The sequence below is a fragment of the Salmo salar genome, chromosome 18 (genome assembly GCF_965601325.2).
Source record: "Salmo salar chromosome 18, fSalSal1, whole genome shotgun sequence".
Classification (NCBI taxonomy): domain Eukaryota; kingdom Metazoa; phylum Chordata; class Actinopteri; order Salmoniformes; family Salmonidae; genus Salmo; species Salmo salar.
The window spans coordinates 17,614,552-17,638,317 of record NC_138308.1 but is presented as its reverse complement, the minus strand read 5'-3'; the positions used below and the strand labels follow the sequence as shown (position 1 = coordinate 17,638,317).

Sequence of the window (23,766 nt, the reverse complement as noted above, 5' to 3'; positions counted from 1 at the left end):
AACCAACAACACAGTTTTAAGAAAAATACATGTTAAGTAAAAAATAGATAAGTAAAAAATAAGAAATAAAAGTAACAAATCTGGAGAACGTTATACATGCTTTGATTTCCTCACACCTAGATTACTGTTACTCTTTGTATACATGTCTCAGTCAGGAATCTCTCCATCGTCTACAGTTTGTTCAAAATGCTGCAGCTCGGCTTTGAACAGACACCAGGAAATGCAACCATATCACACCTATTTCAGCTTCTATACACTGGCTACCAGTCACTTTTACAATCGATTTCAAAATTGTATTAATCACGTTTAAGGCTTGGTTTAGCCCCATCCTGTATCTCCAGGACGCAGCCTGAGATCCTCTGGCAGGGAACTGTTGACCACTGTCTAGGTGAAAACTAAAGGAGACTGGGCATTTGCCATTCGGGCCCCTAAACATTGGAATGGTCCATCAGAAGAGATCAGGTTTGCAGATTCAGTGCTTCTTTATAAATCTCCATAAAGATGCTTTAATGTATCATTTGAATTAGCTATCTTTTTTTATTCTCCTTCCTCCTTTCTTTGTTAGCAATTGTATTTATTTCATTATGTGAAACCTTCCTTACTTGTACTGGAAAGCGCTATACACATAATAATAATAATAATAATAATAATAATTAGAAAAATACATCTCTGAAACGGCACCTTTGTAAAAATATGTGTATGTCCTAGCGTCCTGCCCATGGGGTGTACATTTACATCAAGCTGCCTAACACAGAAAGAGGAGACAGAGTCCTGTCCCTAAGGGCCATTCTGGCCTCGGACAAGGCTTCCTTGTCCAATGCTTACTTACTTCTTACTTATATGTCCTGCAGCCTTGAGGGGAAATGTAGTGGTAGGTACAGGACATTAGGTGCTCATGCTGCTTGGGGCCTTGTCTCTGACATTCAGATTCAAATGAAAACAGAGTTCCCCATAGAATAGTGTTTATTATCCTACAGTCTGTCTGATCCTCTGAGCCTGGCACACACACTGTGCTCTCATCAGTAGGGATACACACACGCGCACACACACCTACGAGCACAGACACACACACCTCATGCCCCGTACACAACTCCGTTGGGATATGACCTTTTAATTCAATACAGGAGAAACATATTGTTTTAGGTGATAATAAAACCTGTTTCGTTGAGTTACTTTTTACTCAACTTGTTTCTCTAACTTTCTAGCAAGTCAAGCTAGCTTACAGAGCAGATAGCTAGCTAAAAGCTAGACTAGGTTGAAGATACTGTAGCTAATGACAATCTAATATCATCAAAAACAAAACGTCATTACCATCACAATAACTAAAATGGGAAGCAACAGTCATATAATATAACTGGCTTAGCAGCCAATGTGTATTATTTAATATAACTAATAAAACAGTACTCACTTATAGGAATGGGTAATTGTTTACAAGTTGCTAGCTATCCCATAAAGCCATTACCGAAAACGACATATTTTCATCTTGTTCTGTGGTTTGGTAACTTCCTGTTCTATTGACGGACTCTGGCTGAACTGAAGACGACACAAAGTTTGAAAAAATTCAAAGTATATGGCATCCGTTTTGGAACGGAGTCTTCAACTGCAAGGGGGCGCTGCGATTCCACTCAATTGAAACGGTCCCCATTGAAATGAATGACATCCAACGCAATGCAACAGACTGCTAATTTGTAATGTGAATGAGGCATTATACTCACCAGGATGAGCAGAAAGTGGTTGGACAGGTCCTGATGGGCAGGGATCGTGGAGAACACTGACAGAACCAGACAGCCAAACACCAAGATGAACCTGACAGAGAGAGAAACAGACATACACTACATTAGATAACACATATATCACCTACAGATAATACGCAATACACATGAAATCAAGGTCAGGTCGCGCTGTCAGAAACCCCCCCCCCCCCAGCTTTATTACTGTAATGAGGTACACTGCTGAGGATAAAACTGCAGAACAAGCAGTTAACACAGCATGAAAGTGTGTGATGATTATACTGTGTTAAACTCTTTTCTTCCTCTTTCTTCATCTTCTGCTCACCTTTATTGCTGCCTTTTCCCTTTTCTCCCCTCTTCTCCATCTCTTTCTCTCTAAGAAAGTCCACTCTGCCTAGGGCTATGGCTGGTACAGGATTTTTCCATTTCATTAAAAAGACTGTTCATCTTGTCAAGAGTCAGCAAGAGGCATTTTGTTATTCTCTTTGTCTTATGACTTGCTCTTCCCTCACGCTCTGCTATGAGTGTGTACGTGAGTGTCACTCTTTAAGTCTTATCTCCACAGCTCTCACCCCTCACCCCTCTTCCATCTTTCCCCTCGCTCACCCCTTTCTCCTCTACCGTCTCCCTTCTCTCCTCTGTCTCCCTCTTCCCTCTCTCCCCTCTCCTGGAGCTGAACTCAGCCCTTTCTCCTCTACCGTCTCCCTTCTCTCCTCTGTCTCCCTCTTCCACCTCTCCCCTCTCCTGGAGCTGAACTCAGCCCTTTCCCCTTAGACGGTGATTCATAACATCATTTATTTTCCATGGGATTCATGTGAAATATTAGGGTGAGTAAAGGGCTGTTGGCGGTCCCCTCCAGGCTGAGTTACAGTAAACCTAGAGACGGAGGTGAGTTAGGGCATGGTATGGACCTAACAGCCGGGGAACATAGATAGAGCAGCAGACACTCATACGCCTTTACTGTCAGAAAGACCAGGCATGGCCACCAGATCCACTCCCAGCTGCTGCTCAGAGAGTAGGTGTGTGTGTGTGTGTGTGTGTGTGTGTGTGTGTGTGTGTGTGTGTGTGTGTGTGTGTGTGTGTGTGGTGTGTGTGTGTGTGTGTGTGTGTGTGTGTGTGTGTGTGTGTGTGTGTGTGTGTGTGTGTCTGTAGATGAGGAGAGTTTTACACTTTATTGTGTTGCTATTTTTACAATAATACAGATCAATGATACATTTCACAAGATCAATCTAACACAACGTGGAATCAACAATGGGTTGCCACTTTTCATCCCACATTGGCACAGAACCCCTTTCTATTGTGAAATATCAATGTGTGTCGTGGCCTGTGGATGGACTTTTATCCCTGACACACCACAACCCACCATGGGTCATTACATTTGGATTAGTTGACAGTATGACTGACACCTCTGTAACTAATGACCTCATCGATGACTGGACCAATCAATCCATCAATCAGTCCCTGGACAGAGGGATCGATAACCAACTAATCACAAGGAGGATCAATCATTGTCTAACTTGTTGTGTCTAACTTGCTTGTGGCTGGTATGTATGGTGTGTGTAAATTGCATATCTCTGGCATCTTTCTAGTGTGCAACTGGTTGAGACAGAAAAACAGAGGCAGAGACAGAGAAAGACACAGAGACAGAGACAGACAGAGAGAGAGACAGACAGACAGAGACAGAGATGGAGACAAATACAGAGATGGAGAGGTGAAGTGCCTCTCTCTCTCCTCTCGTAATGATGAGCGCACAGAAGAGCAAAGACAAAACCATATAAAGCCAAAACGCCCCTAAACCTCATACCCAACTTAATGGAATGGAACAGCCAGTGTGAGTGTGTTAGCACCGTAGGAGTGTGTTCTGTTGGAGTGCCGCTCTGCTTCCCCGGTTTAGGGGGATGTGGCTGGGGAGATGGCTTCTGGTCAGGGTGGAAGTGGAGGAGAAAGTGAAGAAGGCAAAAATTGCAGGGTCTAGCTAACCATGCCTTGTAGGTCCTTTAATATATCATTTTATTGTTAGTAATTCTTCCGCCCCAAATAGTCTCTCTTTGTCAATGATCCATGAGCAACATTATAGAATGGACTGACACACACACACTCACACACAAAACACATCTTACCATCCTGTTTCATCTGGGCCGTAAATCTCCCTTAAGCGGACTCATCCAACTGGGAGAAGATTTAGAGTCAAGGAGCAGAAATACAGCTGTGTGTGTGTGTGTGTGTGTGTGTGTGCATGACCGAAAGAGAGTGTGTGTATACTGTAAATGGTATATGTCAAATTTCAATCAAATGTATTTATAAAGCCCTTCGTACATCAGCTGATGTCACAAAGTGCTGTACAGAAACCCAGCCTAAAATATGTAGTTTGTGTATATTGATATGCAATGTGTCTGTGTCATGTGCGTGTCTGTGTGTGTGTTTGTGTGTGTGTGTGTGTGTGACGGATCAGCTATGTGAGAGGTCAGTGTTTTCCACAACATACTGCCTGGTACCATTATCTATTTCCTCCTTTCTTTTGATGCCAGCCATGCCATGCCAGCCCTTCAATCAGAGAGAGAGGGAGGGAGGGAAGGAGGGAGGGAGGGAGAATAAGGCAAGTGCTAAAAATACAAACAAAATAGATAATACTGAAAGGAGATGGAGAACAGGACAGTGTGAAATAGCAAATTCATTTTAAGCACTTTTCTATGTACAATTATCAATTTTCTGAATATTCCAGTGATTGAATACCGACACGTGAATATGTGGAGTGGAATTAGAAAGGCTTCTTAGGGTAACGGTAGTGCAGATATGATCAAACATTCTGCTATAAATACACAACAGCATTACATGGCAGCATGGAGCACCCTGACGACAACCTCTGCAGTGTGCCTGCGTGTGTGTGTGTGTGTGTGTGTTTGGGATTGTGTGTGTGTGTGTGTGTGTGTGTGTGTGTGTGTGTGTGTGTGTGTGTGTGTGTGTGTGTGTGTGTGTGTGTGTGTGTGTGTGTGTGTGTGTGTGTGTGTGTGTGTGTGTGCTGTGTGTGTTTGCTTTCCTGTTTTTGCCCACTAATGTAAGTGACAAATTAAAGCTGGCCCTGAGTATGTCTGTTTCTGGGGAGAGAGAGCGAAGGAGAGAGGGAGAAGAGAAGAGAAGAGAAGAGAAGAGAAGAGAAGGGAGAAAAGAGTTGAGAAAGTGAGAGGCACAGACATATTGTCTCCTTGCCAAGAGTCTATTAGTTCATCCCTGTGTTTTATCAAGTGTAGTGTAATATCTTACCTGCTGATGGGAGCGATAAAGCACAAGGTTTTATTTCTAAGCAACTACTTAACAAAACACACCAGGGCCAAGGCCACTCAGACTGAAGAGACAAACGTTCTCCAAATGAAAAACCACAACCCCTCAGTCTTCCAAACATTCTCCAGACGTTCTCCAAGTGAACAACCACAACCTCTCAGCCTTCCAAACTTTCTCCAGACATTCTCCAAGTGAACAACCACAACCTCTCAGCCTTCCAAACTTTCTCCAGACGTTCTCCAAGTGAACAACCACAACCTCTCAGCCTTCCAAACTTTCTCCAGACGTTCTCCAAGTGAACAACCACAACCTCTCAGCCTTCCAAACATTCTCCAGACGTTCTCCAAGTGAACAACCACAACCTCTCAGCCTTCCAAACATTTTCCAGTGGCGTCATTAAGCCTGGGCTTCTTGGGCTTCAGCCCCGGACGTTTTTGGTGCAGCTCCAAACCTTTTGATGGTCCAATAAAAGTATTATTATTGTAATTTTCTTTTTCAGTCTAATATGTGTTTCCATAACCACAATTCACTTGTGCTGTGCAGCTGGATGTGTAACAACCACACTCTAACCTTGATTGATTTTAGAGCTGTAATTTACTTTTCACTGATATTTATTTATGACAAAAATGAACAAGACAATATCCTGCGCAAGGCAGTAGGAGGCAAGAAAACCCTGGAGTGATGCGATGCCTGCTGTGATTGGTCAAGATTTCACAACGCAGTGGACCGTTTATGTCCCTTGTCAATGTTATCACTCAGCAAAATGCCTGTTACTCAGTCAGAGTCTGCAGTATAGCACACAGTAAACATGTACATTCTGAACTTCTTTTCCGGAAGAGAGGCAAATAAATCTTGCAGGTTGAGCACGAGCAGGCAGCAGTGAATGAGGTTTGTGTAGCTAACTAGCTAACGTTAGTCTCCCTCAGCATATGGTTGGCTAATGCTAATAAGCTAGCGTTAGCGCTCAGCATCGTTAAGCTGTTAGGTTATTTAACAGTATATTTTGTGAATGGGCAAGCTAAAGATGTTGATATGTCATGATATAAGGAAAAGTGTTTATTTCTAGCGTGTATTTGGGTTTCGTTTCTGTAGCTAGCATGGCTGGCTAGCCAGTTCCGTAGCTACTGGCTGGCTTGCTGAAATTATTTAATTTAGCTTTTATTTGTATTATTCTTTCTATTCACTTAGCTACTTACTTTTCTATTGTTGTTGCATTGATGACAGGTTAACCTGCAAGTCAGCATTTCATTGCAATGTGTACTCCATGCATATCATGTGTATATGACAAATAAACAAACTTGAATTTGAACTTACAAGGGAAGTGGGAGGGCAGCCAGAAAGAGAAGGAAAATATGGACAGCTTTGTGGTTAGATTGTAGGTGAACAACACATTGAAAATACATACAGTTGAAGTCGGAAGTTTACATACAGCTTAGCCAAATACATTTAAACTCAGTTTTTCACAATTCCTGACATTTAATCCCAGTAAAAATTCCCTGTCTTAGGTCAATTAGGATCACCACTTTATTTTAAGAATGTGAAATGTCAGAATAATAGTAGAGAGAATGATTTATTTCAGATTTTATTTCTTTCATCACATTCTCAGTGGGTCAGAAGTATTTATACACTCAATTAGTATTTGGTAGCATTGACTTGAAATTGTTTAACTTGGGTCAAACGTTTTGGGTAGCCTTCCACAAGCTTCCCATAAGTTGGGTGAATTTTGGCCCATTCCTCCTGACAGAACTGGTGTAACCGAGTCAGGTTTGTGGGCCTCCTTGCTCGCACACACTTTTTCAGTTCTGCCCACAAATTTTCTATAGGATTGAGGTCAGGGCTTTGTGATGGCCACTCCAATACCTCGACTTTCTTGTCCTTAAGCCATTTTGCCACAACTTTGGAAGTATGCTTGGGGTCATTGTCCATTTGGAAGACCCATTTACGACCAAGCTTTAACTTCCTGACTGATGTCTGAGAAGTTGCTTCAATATATCCACATCATTTTCCTACCTCATGATGCCATCTATTTTGTGAAGTGCACCAGTCCCTCCTGCAGCAAAGCACCCCCACAACATGATGCTGCCACCCCCATGCTTCACGGTTGGGATGGTGTTCTTCGGCTTGCAAGCGTCCCCCTTTTTCCTCCAAACATAATGATGGTCATTATGGCCAAACAGTTCTATTTTTGTTTCATCAGACCAGAGGATATTTCTCCAAAAAGTACTATCTTTGTCCCCATGTGCAGTTGCCACCGTAGTCCGGCTTTTCTATGGCGGTTTGGAGCAGTGGCTTCTTCCTTGCTGAGCGGCCTTTCAGGTTATGTTGATATAGGACTCGTTATACTGTGGATATAGATACTTTTGTACCTGTTTCCTCCAGCATCTTCACAAGGCCCTTTGCTGTTGTTCTGGGATTGATTTGCACTTTTCACACCAAAGTACGTTCATCTCTAGGAGACAGAACATGTCTCCTTCCTGAGCGGTATGACAGCTGATGGTCCCATGGTGTTTATACTTGTGTACTATTGTTTGTACAGATGAACGTGGTACCTTCAGGCGTTTGGAAATTGCTCCCAAGGATGAACCAGACTTGTGGAGGGCTACAATTGTTTTCTGAGGTCTTGGCTGATTTCTTTTGATTTTCCCATGATGTCAAGGAAAGAGGCACTGAGTTTGAAGATAGACCTTGAAATACATCCACAGGTACACCTCCAATAGACTCAAATTATGTCAATTAGCCTATCAGAAGCTTCTAAAGCCATGACATCCTTTTCTGGAATTTTCCAAGCTGTTTAAAGGCACAGTCAACTTAGTGTATGTAAACTTCTGACCCACTGGAATTGTGATACAGTGAACTAATCTGTCTGTAAACAGTTGTTGGAAAAATTACTTGTGTCATGCACAAAGTAGATGTCCTAACCGACTTGCCAAAACTATAGTTTGTTAACTTTTTAGGGTATAGGGGGCAGTATTTTCGATTTCGGATGAAAAGCGTGCCCAGAGTAAACTGCCGAATACTCGGGCCCAGAGTCAAATATTTGCATAGTATTAGTATATTTGGATAGAAAACACTCTGAAGTTTCTAAAACTGCAAAAACCTGAGGAAAATCCAACCAGGAAGTGGGAAATCTGAGAATTTTAGTTCTTCTTTTGAATCCCTATAAAACTACAGTGTCTGTGGGGTCACGTTGCACTTCCTAAGGCTTCCATTGGTTGTCAACAGCCTTTAGAACATTTTTTCATCCTTCTCCTGTTACTCGGCAGAGAATAGTAGCTCAGTCAATGAGTGGACTGCCTATGGACAAAGGGCTTGGGTATGCGCGAGCCCGCGAGCGCGCCATTCCTTCTTTTTCTCCTGGAATGAATACGCTATTGTCTGTTTGGAATATTATCAACTTTTTATCTTAACCTGTTATGGCTAGGGGGCAGTATTTTCACGGCCGGATAAAAAACGTACCCGATTTAATCTGATTATTACTCCTGCCCAGAAACTAGAATATGCATATAATTATTAGCTTTGGATAGAAAACACTCCAAAGTTTCTAAAACTGTTTGAATGGTGTCTGTGAGTATAACAGAACTCATTTGGCAGGCCAAAACCTGAGAAGATTCCATGCAGGAAGTGCCCTGTCTGACAATTTCTTGGCCTTCTTGATTATCTCTATCCATTACAGGGGATCTCTGCTGTTACGTGACACTTCCTACGGCTCCCATGGGCTCTCAGAAGGCGGCAAAAAGCTGAATCGTGGCTTTGCAGGCTCTGGCTGAAAAAAAGTAGCGCGTTTGGATAGTGGCTGCTCACAGTACTGTGAGACTCAGGCGCGTGCACGAGGGGACTCCATGTTTTATCTTTGAACGAAAACCACCGCTCCTGGTCGGAATATTATCGCTTTTTTACGAGAAAAATGGCATAAAAATTGATTTTAAACAGCGGTTGACATGCTTCGAAGTACGGTAATGGAATATTTAGAATTTTTTTGTCACGAAATGCGTCATGCGCGTGACCCTTATTTACACTTCGGATAGTGTCTTGAACGCACGAACAAAACGCCGTTATTTGGATATAACTATGGATTATTTTGAACCAAACCAACATTTGTTATTGAAGTAGCAGTCCTGGGAGTGCATTCTGACGAAGAACACCAAAGGTAATCAAACTTTTCTAATAGTAAATCTGACTTTGGTGAAGGCTAAACTTGCTGGGTGTCTAAATAGCTAGCCCGTGATGCCGGGCTATGTACTCAGAATATTGCAAAATGTGCTTTTACCGAAAAGCTATTTTAAAATCGGACACCTCGATTGCACAAAGGAGTTCTGTATCTATAATTCTTAAAATAATTGTTATGCTTTTTGTGAACGTTTATCGTGAGTAATTTAGTAAATTCACCGGAAGTGTTCGGTGGGAATGCTAGTTCTGAACGTCACATGCTAATGTAAAAAGCTGGTTTTTGATATAAATATGAACTTGATTGAACAAAACATGCATGTATTGTATAACATAATGTCCTAGGGTTGTCATCTGATGAAGATCATCAAAGGTTAGTGCTGCATTTAGCTGTGGTTTTGTTTTTTGTGACATTATATGCTAGCTTGAAAAATGGGTGTCTGATTATTTCTGGCTGGGTACTCTGCTGACATAATCTAATGTTTTGCTTTCGCTGTAAAGCCTTTTTGAAATCGGACAGTGTGGTTAGATAAAGGAGAGTCTTGTCTTTAAAATGCTGTAAAATAGTCATATGTGTAACAGCTGTCTTCAGAAATGGACCAAGGCGCAGCAGGTATGTGAATACTCATATTTAATTACAAATAAGGAGTAAAGCATCCACTTAACAATACAATAAAGGTGACAACAGCTACAGTTCTGCAGGCTATAAACGCAGTGCAAAAACAACCACCCACAACCCCAAAGAAAAACACACACACCTATATAGGACTTCCAATCAAAGGCAACTCAACACACCTGCCTTCAATTGGAAGTCCCAATCAACAATACAAACATTCCCATACACAAAACTGCCACGTCCTGACCCCAAAACTAAAACAATAGCTCCATCTGCTGGTCAGGACGTGACAATATGTTTGAAAAATTGAAGTTTTTGTATTTTTGAGGAATTTGTAATTCGCGCCACGCCTATCATTGGATATTGGAGCAGGTGTTCCGCTAGCGGAACGTCTAGATGTAAGAGGTTAAAAAGACCCTAAGGATTGATTGTAAACAACGTTTGACATGTTTCTACGACCGGTAATGGAACATTTTGACTTTTCGTGTCCTGATTTAAGCTCGCACGTTATGCCTTTGGATAGTGATCTGAACGCAATAACAAAACGGAGGTATTTGGACATAAATGTGGAGTATTTCAAACAAAATGAACATTTCTTGTGGAATGCAGGAGTGCAAAGGTAAGAGAATATTTATAATACTAATTCAGAGTTTTGTTGATGCCAGAACTTGGCGGGTAGCTGTATAGCTTGCTTCGATGGCTGAGCTATGTACTCAGAGTATTGAACAATGTGCTTTCTCCGTAAAGTTATTTTCAAATCTGACAAAGCGGTTGCGTCAAGGAGTAGTGTATCTATAATTCTTTCAATAACTGTTGTACATTTTATCAATGTTTATGATGAGTATTTTTGTAAATTGATGTGCACAAGTTTTGGTGGGAATACATTTTCTGAACATCACCCGCCAACGTAAAATGCTGTTTTGGGATATAAATATGAACTTTATCGAGCAAAACATACATGTATTGTCTAACATGAAGTCCTATGAGTGCCATCTGATGAAGATCATCAAAGGTTAGTGAATATTTTAGCTGTACTTTTGGTTTTTGTGATGCATGTCCTTGCTTGGAAAATGCCTGTGTGATTTTTCTTGTGAAGTTTATGTCCTAACATAATCTAATTTTATGCTTTCGCCGTAAAGCCTTTTTGAAATCGGACAATGTGGTTAGATTAACTAGAGTCTTATCTTTAAAATGGTGTAAAATAGTTGATTGTTTCAGAAAATGAAATTATGAGATTTTTGCTGTTTTGTATTTCGCGCTATGCTATTTCACTGGCTGTTGAATAGTGTGTCCCGCAGGTGGGACGGTCACGTCCCACCTAGCCCAGAGAGGTTAACAAGAAAAAATAAAAATTACTTGTGTCATGCACAAAGTAGATGTCCTAACAGATATGTCAAAACTATAGTTTGTTAACAAGAAATGTGTGTAGTGTTTGAAAAACAAGTTTTAATGACTCCATCCTAAGTATATGTAAACTTCTGTAAACTGTAGACCCTTAAGTGTCCTCAAATGTTATGTAATCAAAAAATCTGAAAAGAACTGACAAAATGAAATGAATCATAGATGTCTTGTACCTTATTCCATTCTACAGGTAAATTGTTTTGTCTCATGTCTTCTTGGTTTTCTTTTAGTTGAGTTGAGTTGCCCTGGTCGTGTTAGTAAATTTAAAACGAATTAATGACATGTTGCACCTCTACCTTGCTACCTTGTAGATGAGCCAAGGAGGATGACAGATGAGAACAACAGGCCAGTGGAGCACTTAGAACAGCAGCAGCCAGGGGCAGCTGGTAGGGAAGAGGATGCTTTAGGTGACCCAGACATAGGCCCAAAACAAGTTCAGCTACTCCAGTATCCCCTTGACTGTTTTGGATTGAAAAACTAAAAGAGACACACCAGACAAGACACAGAGGAAGCAACAGAAGAGTAAATGATGGAGAGAAACACCAGACAAGACACAGAGGCAGCAACAGAAGAGTAAATGATGGAGAGAAACACCAGACAAGACACAGAGACAGCAACAGAAGAGTAAATGATGGAGAGAAACACCAGACAAGACACAGAGGCAGCAACAGAAGAGTAAATGATGGAGAGAAACACCAGACAAGACACAGAGACAGCAACAGAAGAGTAAATGATGGAGAGAAACACCAGACAAGACACAGAGACAGCAACAGAAGAGTAAATGATGGAGAGAAACACCAGACAAGACACAGAGACAGCAACAGAAGAGTAAATGATGGAGAGAAACACCAGACAAGACACAGAGACAGCAACAGAAGAGTAAATGATGGAGAGAAACACCAGACAAGACACAGAGACAGCAACAGAAGAATGGATGATGGAGAGAGAGAGACACTAGACACGACACAGAGACAGCAACAGACGAATGGGATATGATGGAGAGAGACACCAGAAGAACAGAACAGGCCATAACAGAAGAGGATAGACAAAGGAGACAAACAAGAACCTGAGACAGCAACAGACAAGACACAGAGCAAGTGGCAGAAGAGGGCAGATGGAGAGAGAACAGAGGTTGGTTGAGCACAATTATACTGTATTACTTCAAGCTGCTCTATATATTCTTATTAGTTATATTTGCTCAAATTATAGCAGGTGAAATACAGACAGTGAAAAAGTACAACATGGTTAACAAAGATTTTGCAAGTTGAAAAAGCCTGTAAAATTACTTTTAAAGCAATTGTTTACTTTTACAACCAGGATAGGACAAGAGAGCAGGGTAGACAAAATAGACAGCAATATAGAATACTAAGAGCAACAGACCACACTGAGAAAGCGATGGAGAGAGACAGAGGAGTGGTGAGCACACAGTAGACTGTTTCACTTAAAGCTGCTCTATTGATTCGAATTACTGCACTGTGTGTGTGTGTGTGTGTGTGTGTGTGTGTGTGTGTGTGTGTGTGTGTGTGTGTGTGTGTGTGTGTGTGTGTGTGTGTGTGTGTGTGTGTGTGTGTGTGTGTGTGTGTGTGCGAGAGAGAGAGAGTGAGGGTGTTTGGGTACTGTGGGTTTCTGTGTTTGTAGTTGTTGAGCGGTATGGAGGTTTTTTGCAATACACTGTGAATGTACTGTATGTGTTCCAGAGTAGAGAGACCCACAGTAGCTACTGTAATTGAGTACTGGCCGTGTCTGCTGTGGCAAGTGGGGAGGTGCGTGTTACCTTTAAAATATCTATTCTCAATGTTCTGATCTCTCAATGTTCATCTCAAAGTGCATCAAATTATGCATTTAGCTGTTGAAATTCCATTTAATTTGAGAGGAGGATTCCCCTGGACCCACCTCCTGGCTTAGGGCTAAGCCCCAAATATGTTAAAATCCTAGAAATGCCACTGCTCCAAACATTCTCTAAATGAAAAGCCACATCACCTCAGCCTTCCAAACATTCTCCAAAGGTTATCCAAATGAAAATCAAAACTCATCAGCCTTCCAAACTTTCTCCAAATGTTGTACATCAATCCACTTCCTATTCAGTGATCTGAAACCAGAGGAGGCTGGTGGGAGGATCTATGGGAGGACGGGCTCATAGTAATGGCTGGAATGGAATGAATGGAACAGAATGGAAACCGCATGTTTGACTCCGTTCTATTCCATTCCAGCAATTACTATGAACTCACCTCCTATAGCTTCTCTCACCAGCCTCCACTGTCTGAAACGTATGGAGATCACATGGATAACTAAGAGAGATTCTAATGGCAAAGAGAGAGATCTTTAATGAACCAGTTCAAGTGGCCAAATTTCCATGATGCTGCATGAGGCTTTGAAGGTGCAGAAAAGGAGGGAGTGCGTGCTCTTAAAATTAAGGTGTGTGTGTGTGTGTGTGTGTGTGTGTGTGTGTGTGTGTGTGTGTGTGTGTGTGTGTGTGTGTGGTGTGTGTGTGTGTGTGGCTGTATGTCCGTGCATGAGAGAGTCAGAGAAATAGAAGGGGGGGGGGTCTTTTCCATGTGTGGAGCTAAAATCCTGCGCTAACTTGACCCAGACAGGGATACTGAGTAAAGCCAACAGCTGAGAAGGTTCATAACTGAAGCTGGGTAACACACACACACACACACACAACATTGCACAGCAGATTCTCATCAGCACACCCTCTCCACTACTGGTCAACGCCGCACTGTCAAGCAGATGTCAAGGAAAGAGAGAGTGTGTGCATGTGTTTGTGGGAATGTGTGTGCCTGTGCCGATTGCCTGTGAGTATGTGTACCATACAATGCAGAGACACTTCAACCATGTAACAGCAGATGGGTGCAAAGGGGAGATCCTTAACAATACGTTTAGAAACGTTTAGAAACCCATCTCGTTCTTTATCCTGGAAGTAAAGGGACTCAAGGGAAAACAGCTCTCTAAAAGTACTCGCTCAAGTCCAAAGGAGTTGGTAGAGTTTTTCTCCATCCCTACAGAAGCCACACATTGAATTTTTCTAAACATTATTCTGCGAGTCTAAACCATCTAGATATACTGTACTGTTCTTTTTCTATTTCTGGGCTCTAACAGTGCAGACCTAGGTTGAAATATTATTTGTTTTATTTCAAACATTAGCTTCTCTGGATGTGGTTTGCACTTTTGGGATTAATCCATTGGTTCCATTGCACTGATAAAGCTAAATTTAAGCTCATCTAAAGTATTTGAAAGATAACAAATAGGCTACTATTTCGGCCCAGACATGAAACATATAATAACATTTTGTGTAGCAAGCAGATTCTGTACCTTCTGACTAGGCATTCCAGCATTACTTACAGGAAGTCCTTTGGGTTTACATTAAGGACATGATTTATACCTCATAGTTTTTCTTTGGCAAAATGTGCAGTGGGTATATATAGTAATAATTCACAACCAACGAATAGACCATAGGGATATATGATTGAGTGAATACAATACTCATAACGCTTAATTGTGTTTAAACCTGTGCCAGACCGGAATCATATTGTCGTATATCATTTTTTTTTACACTTGTTCTCAATATCTCAGCAAAATTGGTATTTTTAAGTTAATTTGCAGTGCCTATGGTTAAACTAAGAGGGGAAATAAAGCTGTTTCTGTGTGTTCATGTGAGCTTGTGAGAGTCTCCTGTCTGATGATGGAGAGTCTGCGGCTGTCTCCTGTCAGAGCGAGACAAAGGGTTTCTAAAGTGCTACTGTACATACAGCTGCTCCAAACTCCCCACAACTTCTATAACATCTGTGCCGTTTCGACCTTTTAAACTGTTGTGCCTATGGGTGTGTGTGTGTGGAGGAGCTGGTCTGTGGAGCAGTTCAGGAAAAAGACACTATCATTTCATTATTTGAGGAATGGCCAATTGATTCATTGATTGTTGTTGTTTTGTCAGGGGTGATGGAACCATCGTGCAGAGACTGACCCTGCTCACTCGTCTGTCCCACTCACGTCACCATGGTAAGACGGGGTAAAGGAGGTGACACACACGCACACATCCCCTTAGTATTCCAGGGCATCTGTCCTCCATCCATAAAACTCCCTCCCCCATCCATGCTACTCTGTTAAATTAAACCAAACAGTGTTAACAGACAGAAAAAGGCTTTATGCAACAGCTTCCAAAGGAGGTAGTACCTGATTGACACACAACCCACGTGACTACACAGAGAGCTGTGACTCACTGGTCTGGTTACTCGGGCTTAGCCCAAAACATTTGAGAACCAACCTTTTGATTGGTTCTCATATGAATGCTATTTGCATGCGCAACGCCCCCCACGCTTCCTCCACTAAAGAGGTAAACAAGCCAAGCTAAAGTTAGGCTAGCTGACTAGAACTGTAGGGAGAAAAACCGATGGAGCTTTCTGAAAAGAAGATAGAGAGATGACACTGCCACATAGCAACGACCAGGGGCACAACTTTGGTTTTAGAAATATATATATATATATTTTATCCAGTCAGATTAACACTCCAAACAGTTTACCGGACCGCTAGGAGGCATCCGCATGGTCCTAAAGCACACCGTTGCCTCGTTTTGTATCACATTCCAATGTTAAGACTGGGGGGCGACAAAAATGCAATTTCAGAATGTGGGGAGGCACATGTCTAATTTTCCAGCTATCTAGCTAGTTCTAGTCTTCAAGAAGCTAGGAAAGCAGTCTCCAATTCTGACAGTCGTGTCCCTGCTAAAGGCTGTGGTGGACGGAGGACCAAATCTGCAAGTAAAAAGGGCCTGGGTCTCAGAGTGGTGGTTGTAGAGGAAAACAAGAGCGCATGCGACCTTGAATTTGGAATTCCAGGGGAGTTGGTTGGGGAAGACCAGGACAGATGTGTGCCTTAGTCCTATACAGCTCCAAAATCATCGGAATCCTTGTGGATGAAGTCCATATGAACTACACATGGTATGTACAATGACCTAGAAGTGTACTTCGAAGGTATAGAATGGCACATCGATGGATACACGTAATGTTGGAATAGAAATTATAGTGATGACACACCAGTGAATGATTGATTGAAAGTGCATGAAATGTTTGCATGATAGGCCTATAAGACATTAAGTAGCCTAAATAAAGTGATATTACAGCATCATAAAGGACTGGGTGGCAGGCAGCATAAGGGATGAAAGAGGCACTACAGAAAGAACTTTTACTGGATTAAATTATGGGAACCGCGCACATAACATTTTCTTAAGCAAGAACTACTAGTGTTATAATCAAATGTCCTTCAATGTCTTTATATTGGTACCAATTATACACTTATTCTGAATGAGGATGGGAATTAACAATCTATAGCCTACTGTTTTATCACACTCAGCACTCAAAATGAAAACCTGCCTTTCTGGTGAGTTTCTGCAAGCTTGGAGAACTGCATTCTTTGGTGAAAGAAGATGAGATTACTATATATGAGCACATGATGTTCAAAAGTGGTATCAGAGAGTTAAACATGAGGAGCTACAGTGAGGGAAAAAAGTATTTGATCCCCTGCTGATTTTGTACATTTGCCCACTGACAAAGAAATGATCAGTCTATAATTTTAATGGTAGGTTTATTTGAACAGTGAGAGACAGAATAACAACAACAAAATCCAGAAAAACGCATGTCAAAAATGTTATAAATTGATTTGTATTTTAATGTGCTAATCTAATAAACATCTAATTCTGATGTGAGACTGTGACAGCTTGTTTTGTGCATTAGTAGCTAGCTAGCTAGAATGCAAGGGTGATTCACATCATTGCCCGACAATTTAAACCCCGCCTTATCTCAGCTCACTGGTCATCATAGCAGCAACCACCCGTAGCATGCGCTCCTGCAGGTATATTTCACTGGTCACCCCCAAAGCCGCCTTTCCTTCCAGTTCTCTGCTGCCAATGACTGGAACGAATTGCAAAAATCACTGAAGCTGGAGACCCATATCTCCCTCACTAACTTTAAGCTCCAGCTGTCAGAGCAGCTCACAGATCACTGCACCTGTACATAGCCCATCTGTAAATAGCCCATCCGACTACATCATCCCCATACTGTTATTTATTTTTTTGCTCCTTTGCACCCCAGTATCTCTACTTGCACATTCATATTCTGCACATCTATCACTCCAGTGTTTAATTGCTAAATTGTAATTATTTCACCCATATGGCCTATTTATTGCCTTACCTCCCTTATCTTACCTCATTTGCACACACTGTATATATCCTTTTTTTCTCTATTGTGTTATTGACTATATGTTTGTTTATTCCCTGTGTAACTCTGTGTTGTTGTTTGTGTCGCACTGATTTGCTTTATCTTGGCCAGGTCGCAGTTGTAACTGAGAACTTGTTCTCAACTAGCCTAGCTGGTTAATAAAGGTGAAAAAAATCCAAGAAGGACATCCAAGAAGGAGAATTAATAACTTCACAGGGATAAGGAAATATTCAGCATATAATTAGCTAACTAGTTAATTTACAACTAAAACATACATTTGATTAGCTGGCCGATATCGAGTTGATAGCAAGCAAACTAAAGGTAATAGTTCGCTGGCTTTCTATGAGCTGAACAATGCTAGCTAACATTAGCTATGCTATTCTACTTGCTAGACACAAGATCATAACATTTAACAGGTTGCAGTTGTCTAATATGTCACTTGTTTTAGTGTAGAAGGGTTGTTATAACGTTTTGAAAATGTGTGTGATGATTTATGCACCCTATTCATTGTGTTAGCGGCAAACCGTGTCCGAACTCAGAAGGTTTGTACTAGCTACTGTGTGTGTTTGCTTATCCGGATGGGCTGGCTGGAATTGGAAGGGCTGGGGCGGTCCTATGTAAAACAATAGATCATGATTAATTCAATTCGAAACGGGGATATCCAACCAGCGTAGGGTGCCACCTTAAAGTCTGAGGGCACAGCCCCTTCATTATCTACGTTTCGTGTAGACACATCAAAGCAGCCGTTCAAGACTCTCAAGTCAGGAAGATTTCAAGAGCTGGTGTCTGTCAGACTAGTACAACCAATAGCAGAGCAATACACAGATGTACTGTACATGTATAAGGTCATTTTAGCAATTGCTTTTATCTATGTGTGAATGAAACCCACTGATAGTTGGGGTAATCATACGTCAGAAAGCAGTGGCTACGATTCCTTATCTGAGCCTTGCCAAAAAGAAAGAAAGAACAAGAGTGAAAGCCTAACCAGTGTGAGGTGCTAATTTGCTGACTCTAGGTCTGCTCTGCCGATGTATTACAGAGAAGAAGGGGTTAATGACCCATAAAGGAATGGAAATATCACCCTCCATTTTCTTGAGTCGGCATGAAAAGGTTCTTATGGTCTATATATCTGGAGCTGTATTGGCGGGGCAGTAAAATACAGTGTCACTAGTTATGCTGAGTGGGCCTCCTTCATATACTGTACACTCACTCATCCCGTCACAGGCTTTACCCCCATCAATAGCAGATAGCCCTTTATCAGCATTGAGTGCACACACAGAGAGAGAAAGAGATATAGAAAGAGAGACAGATAATAATAATAATAATAATATATTAGAATGAAATAGAACAGAATAGCATAAAATAGAATGCTAACTGGTCAAATTCCCAGAATTCCCCACCAAGGAACAGTTTAGTTAACCTTGCCATGAGTTGACCGTGTGTCTGCCAGTGGAGGCTGCTGAGGGGAGGACGGCTCATAATAATGGATGGAACAGAGCAAATGGAATAGCATCAAACACATGGAAATCATGTTTGATGTATTTGATACCATTCCACCCAATTAAGGTGCCACAAACCTCCTGTGGTGTCTGCATTTAACAGAGGTCTCTCTTGGAGACATCACAGCCAATAACATTAAAGTAAGACAATATGTCTAGCAGAACAAGCATTCCAACAGTAGGAATATTCAGAATGTCCTAATCAGTCTGCCTCTGAACTTGCAATTATGGGAAAAATAAACAGTAGGGATACATGCCGGGCTATTGTGATGGTAGTCTCCAAATAAAGCAGATGAGGGATTCGATGAGAGGATTGGAGAAAGGTGCTGGTGCGTTCCAAAGACACCACTTCAGGATAGATAAACACAGATGAGAACCTTTGGCAATGAACCCTGTGATCTAAATAGGAACTTTGATTGGTAAAGGGAGGGGAGCTAGGACCAGTTTATGCATGTGCATGTACAAGTGTGTCTTTGTGGGTGCATGGGACCTTTGTGTGTCTTACGATCGGACCCAACGTACACACTCTGGGATGCAGAGTAGCAGGAGTAGGCCTTTATTGTTGGAGTGCGTCTCCTTTGATGTCTATGGCTGGCCCAGACCCATGCAGCCCTATCACAGCATCAAGATTATTCCAGCTGATTACTGACTGAATCACATCAATATCGCTCGTGTTATCTTTATTAACGCCACTCTGACTCTGTCAATGTTTTCAGTGTGTCTCATACGGGAAAAGAATTCTAATATATTTTGAGATACATTTTTTAGGATACATGTGAAATTGGCCAAATAATGTATAAAACATGTATTTAATCAATTTTAAATACATTCCAAAATATATTACGGAATGTATTTAAAATGTATATATAAATGTATATCACAATATAGGTTAAATACATCGGAAAATGTATTTATGTATTTCAAAATACATTCTCAAATACATTCAAGAATGCATTTTTGAATATGTTTTCACATCCATTTATCGATATATTGGCTAAATATATTTTAAAATGTATTTGGAAATGTTTTGTAAAATATATTCCAACATGCATTTAGATGTATTTGTAAGAAATATATATATTTAAGCTATTTAATAAAGCTGACAAGAGGCACTTGTAGTCTTTCTTTTTTTTACCTCTTGAGATGGCAATTTTCATATATATATATTTTTACTTTTACCCCTTTTTCGTGGTATCCAATTGGTAGTTACAGTCTTGTCTCATCGCTGCAACTCCCGTACGGACTCTGGAGAGGCGAAGGTCACGAGCAGTGAGTCCTCCGAAACACAACCCAGCCGCACTGCTTCTTGATACAACGCCCACTTAACCCGGAAGCCAGCCGCACCAATGTGACAGAAGAAACACCGTACACCTGGCGATAGTGTCAGTGTGCCTTGCACCTGGCCTGCCACAGGAGTCACTAGAGCACGATGGGACAAGAACATCCCTGCCGGCCAAACCCTCCCCTAACCTGGACGACGCTGGGCCAATTGTGCGTCGCCCCATGGGTCTCCCGGTCGTGGCCGGTTGCGACAGAGCCTGGACTCGAACTAGGATCTCTAGTGGCACAGCTAGCACTGCGATGCAATGCCTTAAACCACTGTGCCACTTGGGAGGCCTCGTGCAAAATGTGTTTTTTTATGAAGGTAAACATGTGCTCTTTATGACAGTCGCTCACAACAAAGGGCACTAACATAGAAAGAGTCAACAGCATATACATTTCCCAGGAAGGTCTGCTCTAAGTCTTTCTATGCAGCCCATGCTGACAGGACTACCACAGAGACAGTCAGACGGATGGACGAACGGACAGACAGAGATGCACATATATTTACCCTTGAGTTGCTATGACACAACATGCCCTAGAGGGGGTGTTGCATACCCCCCACTAGACTACCAGAGAGACCACTGCTCTGTGCCCATTAGGTGCCCGCTATTCCACTGCTATGTGCCTATTATGCCATTTGTGACCCGTTTCAAGAAGCTAGGCATATGTTGCATGTCACTACTTCACAGGAGAAGCATTTGAACATTTATGTGAACTATCATGTGCCTTAATAACTAACTTGTATGCCATCTGCAAATATGAATACAATTGTTAAATTACAAGCCCAGTTGATTAAGCCACGGTAAAAAACAGGAACCTTCCTGCTAGCCATGATTGGCTAAGATAATGGATAGGCTGAACATGCCGAGAGATGAGTTCGGATTGGTAGGCCAATGGTCTGCCATGTAACACTCTTCTGTCTATAATATGAGCTGCTCAGTATGTGTAGATAATACTTGCTACCGCAGATTTTTTTAAATATATAACATTAGCCATGGAGATCTGCAAAAGGGTTGCTACTGCTCTCAATAACATTGCTGCCAAGAATTTAGCAGGCACTATTGACAAAGATGGACTAGCTAAACTATCTTACCCGTATAAATGGGTGGACACTTCTCCCTCTCTGTCATGGATGCCATGGTTGCCCTTAGTTTGAAGATGTAATCCGGAAACAGGTGTTTTATACAACAGCCTTCTGTGTGTTCTCTTTCCAACTCCGTCTGCATATTTGCAATCAAACGCCAGAATTTTCTCCATCTCCTGAGCTATCATACTCTAATTTCACTGATTTCAAAACTCTGTCCTCCAGAAAGTGGAGAGCAACACTCATACAGTTGTACTACGTGATGTCTTTCAAAAAAGCCACATTAGAAAGGATTACCTACACATACTGACCAGCTCATATTATAGACAGAAGGCCCGCTACATGGCAGACCAATCCAAAATGATCTCTCGGCATGTCCAGCCCACACATTATCTGAGCCAATCATGGCTAGCGGGAAGGTTGCTGGCTTTTTCTGTGGCTAAACCAACTAGGCTCGTAATTTAACAATTTTATTCATATTTACAGATGGCATACAAGTTTGTTATTAAGGCACATGAAAGTTCACATTGCAGAAGGCATTCCTGCCAACCCCCAAAATGCACATGGCTCTCGTGTGAAGTAGTGACGCACGGCATACATTTTGTATCTCTTAGTCTTTTTTTATCCAATGTAAAAAACGCAATTTCAAAATTTGCTACATAACACTGAATCGAGACGGTGGGTCACATTTTGATTTGTGCATGGTATCAGCAATTCAACAAAACAATGCACTTCAGATAACTCGTAAATACGCTGACACCAAGTATTGTAAACAGTGGAATAAGTTACAGTATATAATCAAAAATAAATGTACATGAATATAAAAATGTAAATACAATAATGTCTGTGATTAACAACAATAGCTTGCAGTTATTGTCCTTTTAATGAATAAAGGAATCTGATTATCAGCTTAAAAGGTTTAACAATTTCAACAAAGCAAAAGGACTGTTTTGCAATGTCATTATTTAAAGTGATGAAAGCTGCTAACTAAACAGAGAAGATGAGAGGAGAGGAGAAGAAAATTGAAGAAAGGAGAAGAGAAAGCACACAGAAGTGCTATTGTGTGTGCTTTCCGCCCTCAGAGATTTACACCAGGGCTGGCGTCTGGGTGGCTGAGATACAGTGTACATCTCCACTAAAACATCCAAGCATGGTAAGGATAGTGACGTGTACACACACACATACACACACACACACAAACACGTGCACGCACGTGAACACACACACATACACACACACACACAAACACGTGCACGCACATGAACACACACACAGTTACACACACACATTCAGGGGAAGTGCTGAAGAGAACTGTGTGGCCACATGCCTTTACACTTGCATACAACTTAAGCTGTGCTCAGCTGTTGCCGACTGACAGGAAAGCAGCCAGAACAGTGTGCATGTATGTGTGCGTGTGTGTCCACACACTCAACTGCCTACTATTTCCTGAAAAGTCTATTACGACAGCAAGTGCAGCTGCCTCTCACAATGATATTTCACAGTGGAAAATTATGCTGTCTAATCTGACTGGAAAGTAATTTAAAGCAATATAGCTCAACAGCTAAGCAGCTCAGCAGCAGCGTATGAGTGTGTGGGTAAGCATGCCTAAGAATGCATAAGCATTTGTGTAGGGCCGGCTCCAGCATTTTGGGGGCCCTAAGACAGATTTGGTTGGGGGCCCCCCCACCAAGTGGGCAACACATTTTTGTGGCCTCCCTCTTGAGTGAGGAGTAAAAAATGTAAGTTTTAAAGTTAATTTCCTGCAGTGCCACACATTTTGCCATAGGACAGAAAGAAAATGATGAAATGTCATAACAAATTTAATGCAATTCTACAAATTTTTTCAACGGGCAGAGAGAAATGTTTGCCATTTTAAAACTAATTTCCTGCAATTCTACACATTTTGCCTTGACTTATTTCATGTTAATGATATCTAATTGAGAGTGACTAACAAAAACAATGGGGGCCCCTGGAGGTCAGGGCACGTGGGCACCTGCCATGTGTGCCCAGTAGGTATTCGGCCATCATTACTACAAATTTCGATAAATAGCTAGACTAACTTACCAATCTAAAAACTTGTTAGCTAAAATGGCTAATTGAGTGACTGTAAGTGACTGACAAGACAAAAAGAAAAACTGCTGCTGAGCTGGTTAGCTGTTGAGCTATATTCCTTCAAATTACTTTACAGTCAGCTTAGACAGTTTCCTTTTCTACTGTGAAATATCACTGTGAGAGGCAGTTGCACCTGCTGTCGTAATAGACTGCTCAGGAAATAGCAGGCAGTTTGCACAACCAAATTGCACAACCAAATTTCAAACTTGCACCTTGTGTATTCCATTATTCTAACTCTCAACATTAAGTTGAGACCCCAACTGAGTTCCTATAAACGTAGTTGGGGGCCCTAAGCGACCACTTATGCCTGGAGCCGGCCCTGCATTCATGTGTGTGTACAGTACCA

General features: G+C 41.5%; 1 protein-coding gene across 2 annotated transcripts in view; it reads right to left on the bottom strand.

Annotated features, from left to right (window-relative positions):
- Window positions 1-23,766, bottom strand: part of kcnq5a (potassium voltage-gated channel, KQT-like subfamily, member 5a) — a 111,387-nt gene that overhangs the window by 39,178 nt on the left and 48,443 nt on the right. For both annotated transcript variants that reach the window (XM_014154579.3, XM_014154578.3), the window contains exon 2: window positions 1,716-1,806. In XM_014154579.3, the coding sequence (XP_014010054.1) occupies window positions 1,716-1,806 (91 nt within the window). The remainder of the gene's footprint in view (window positions 1-1,715; window positions 1,807-23,766) is intronic.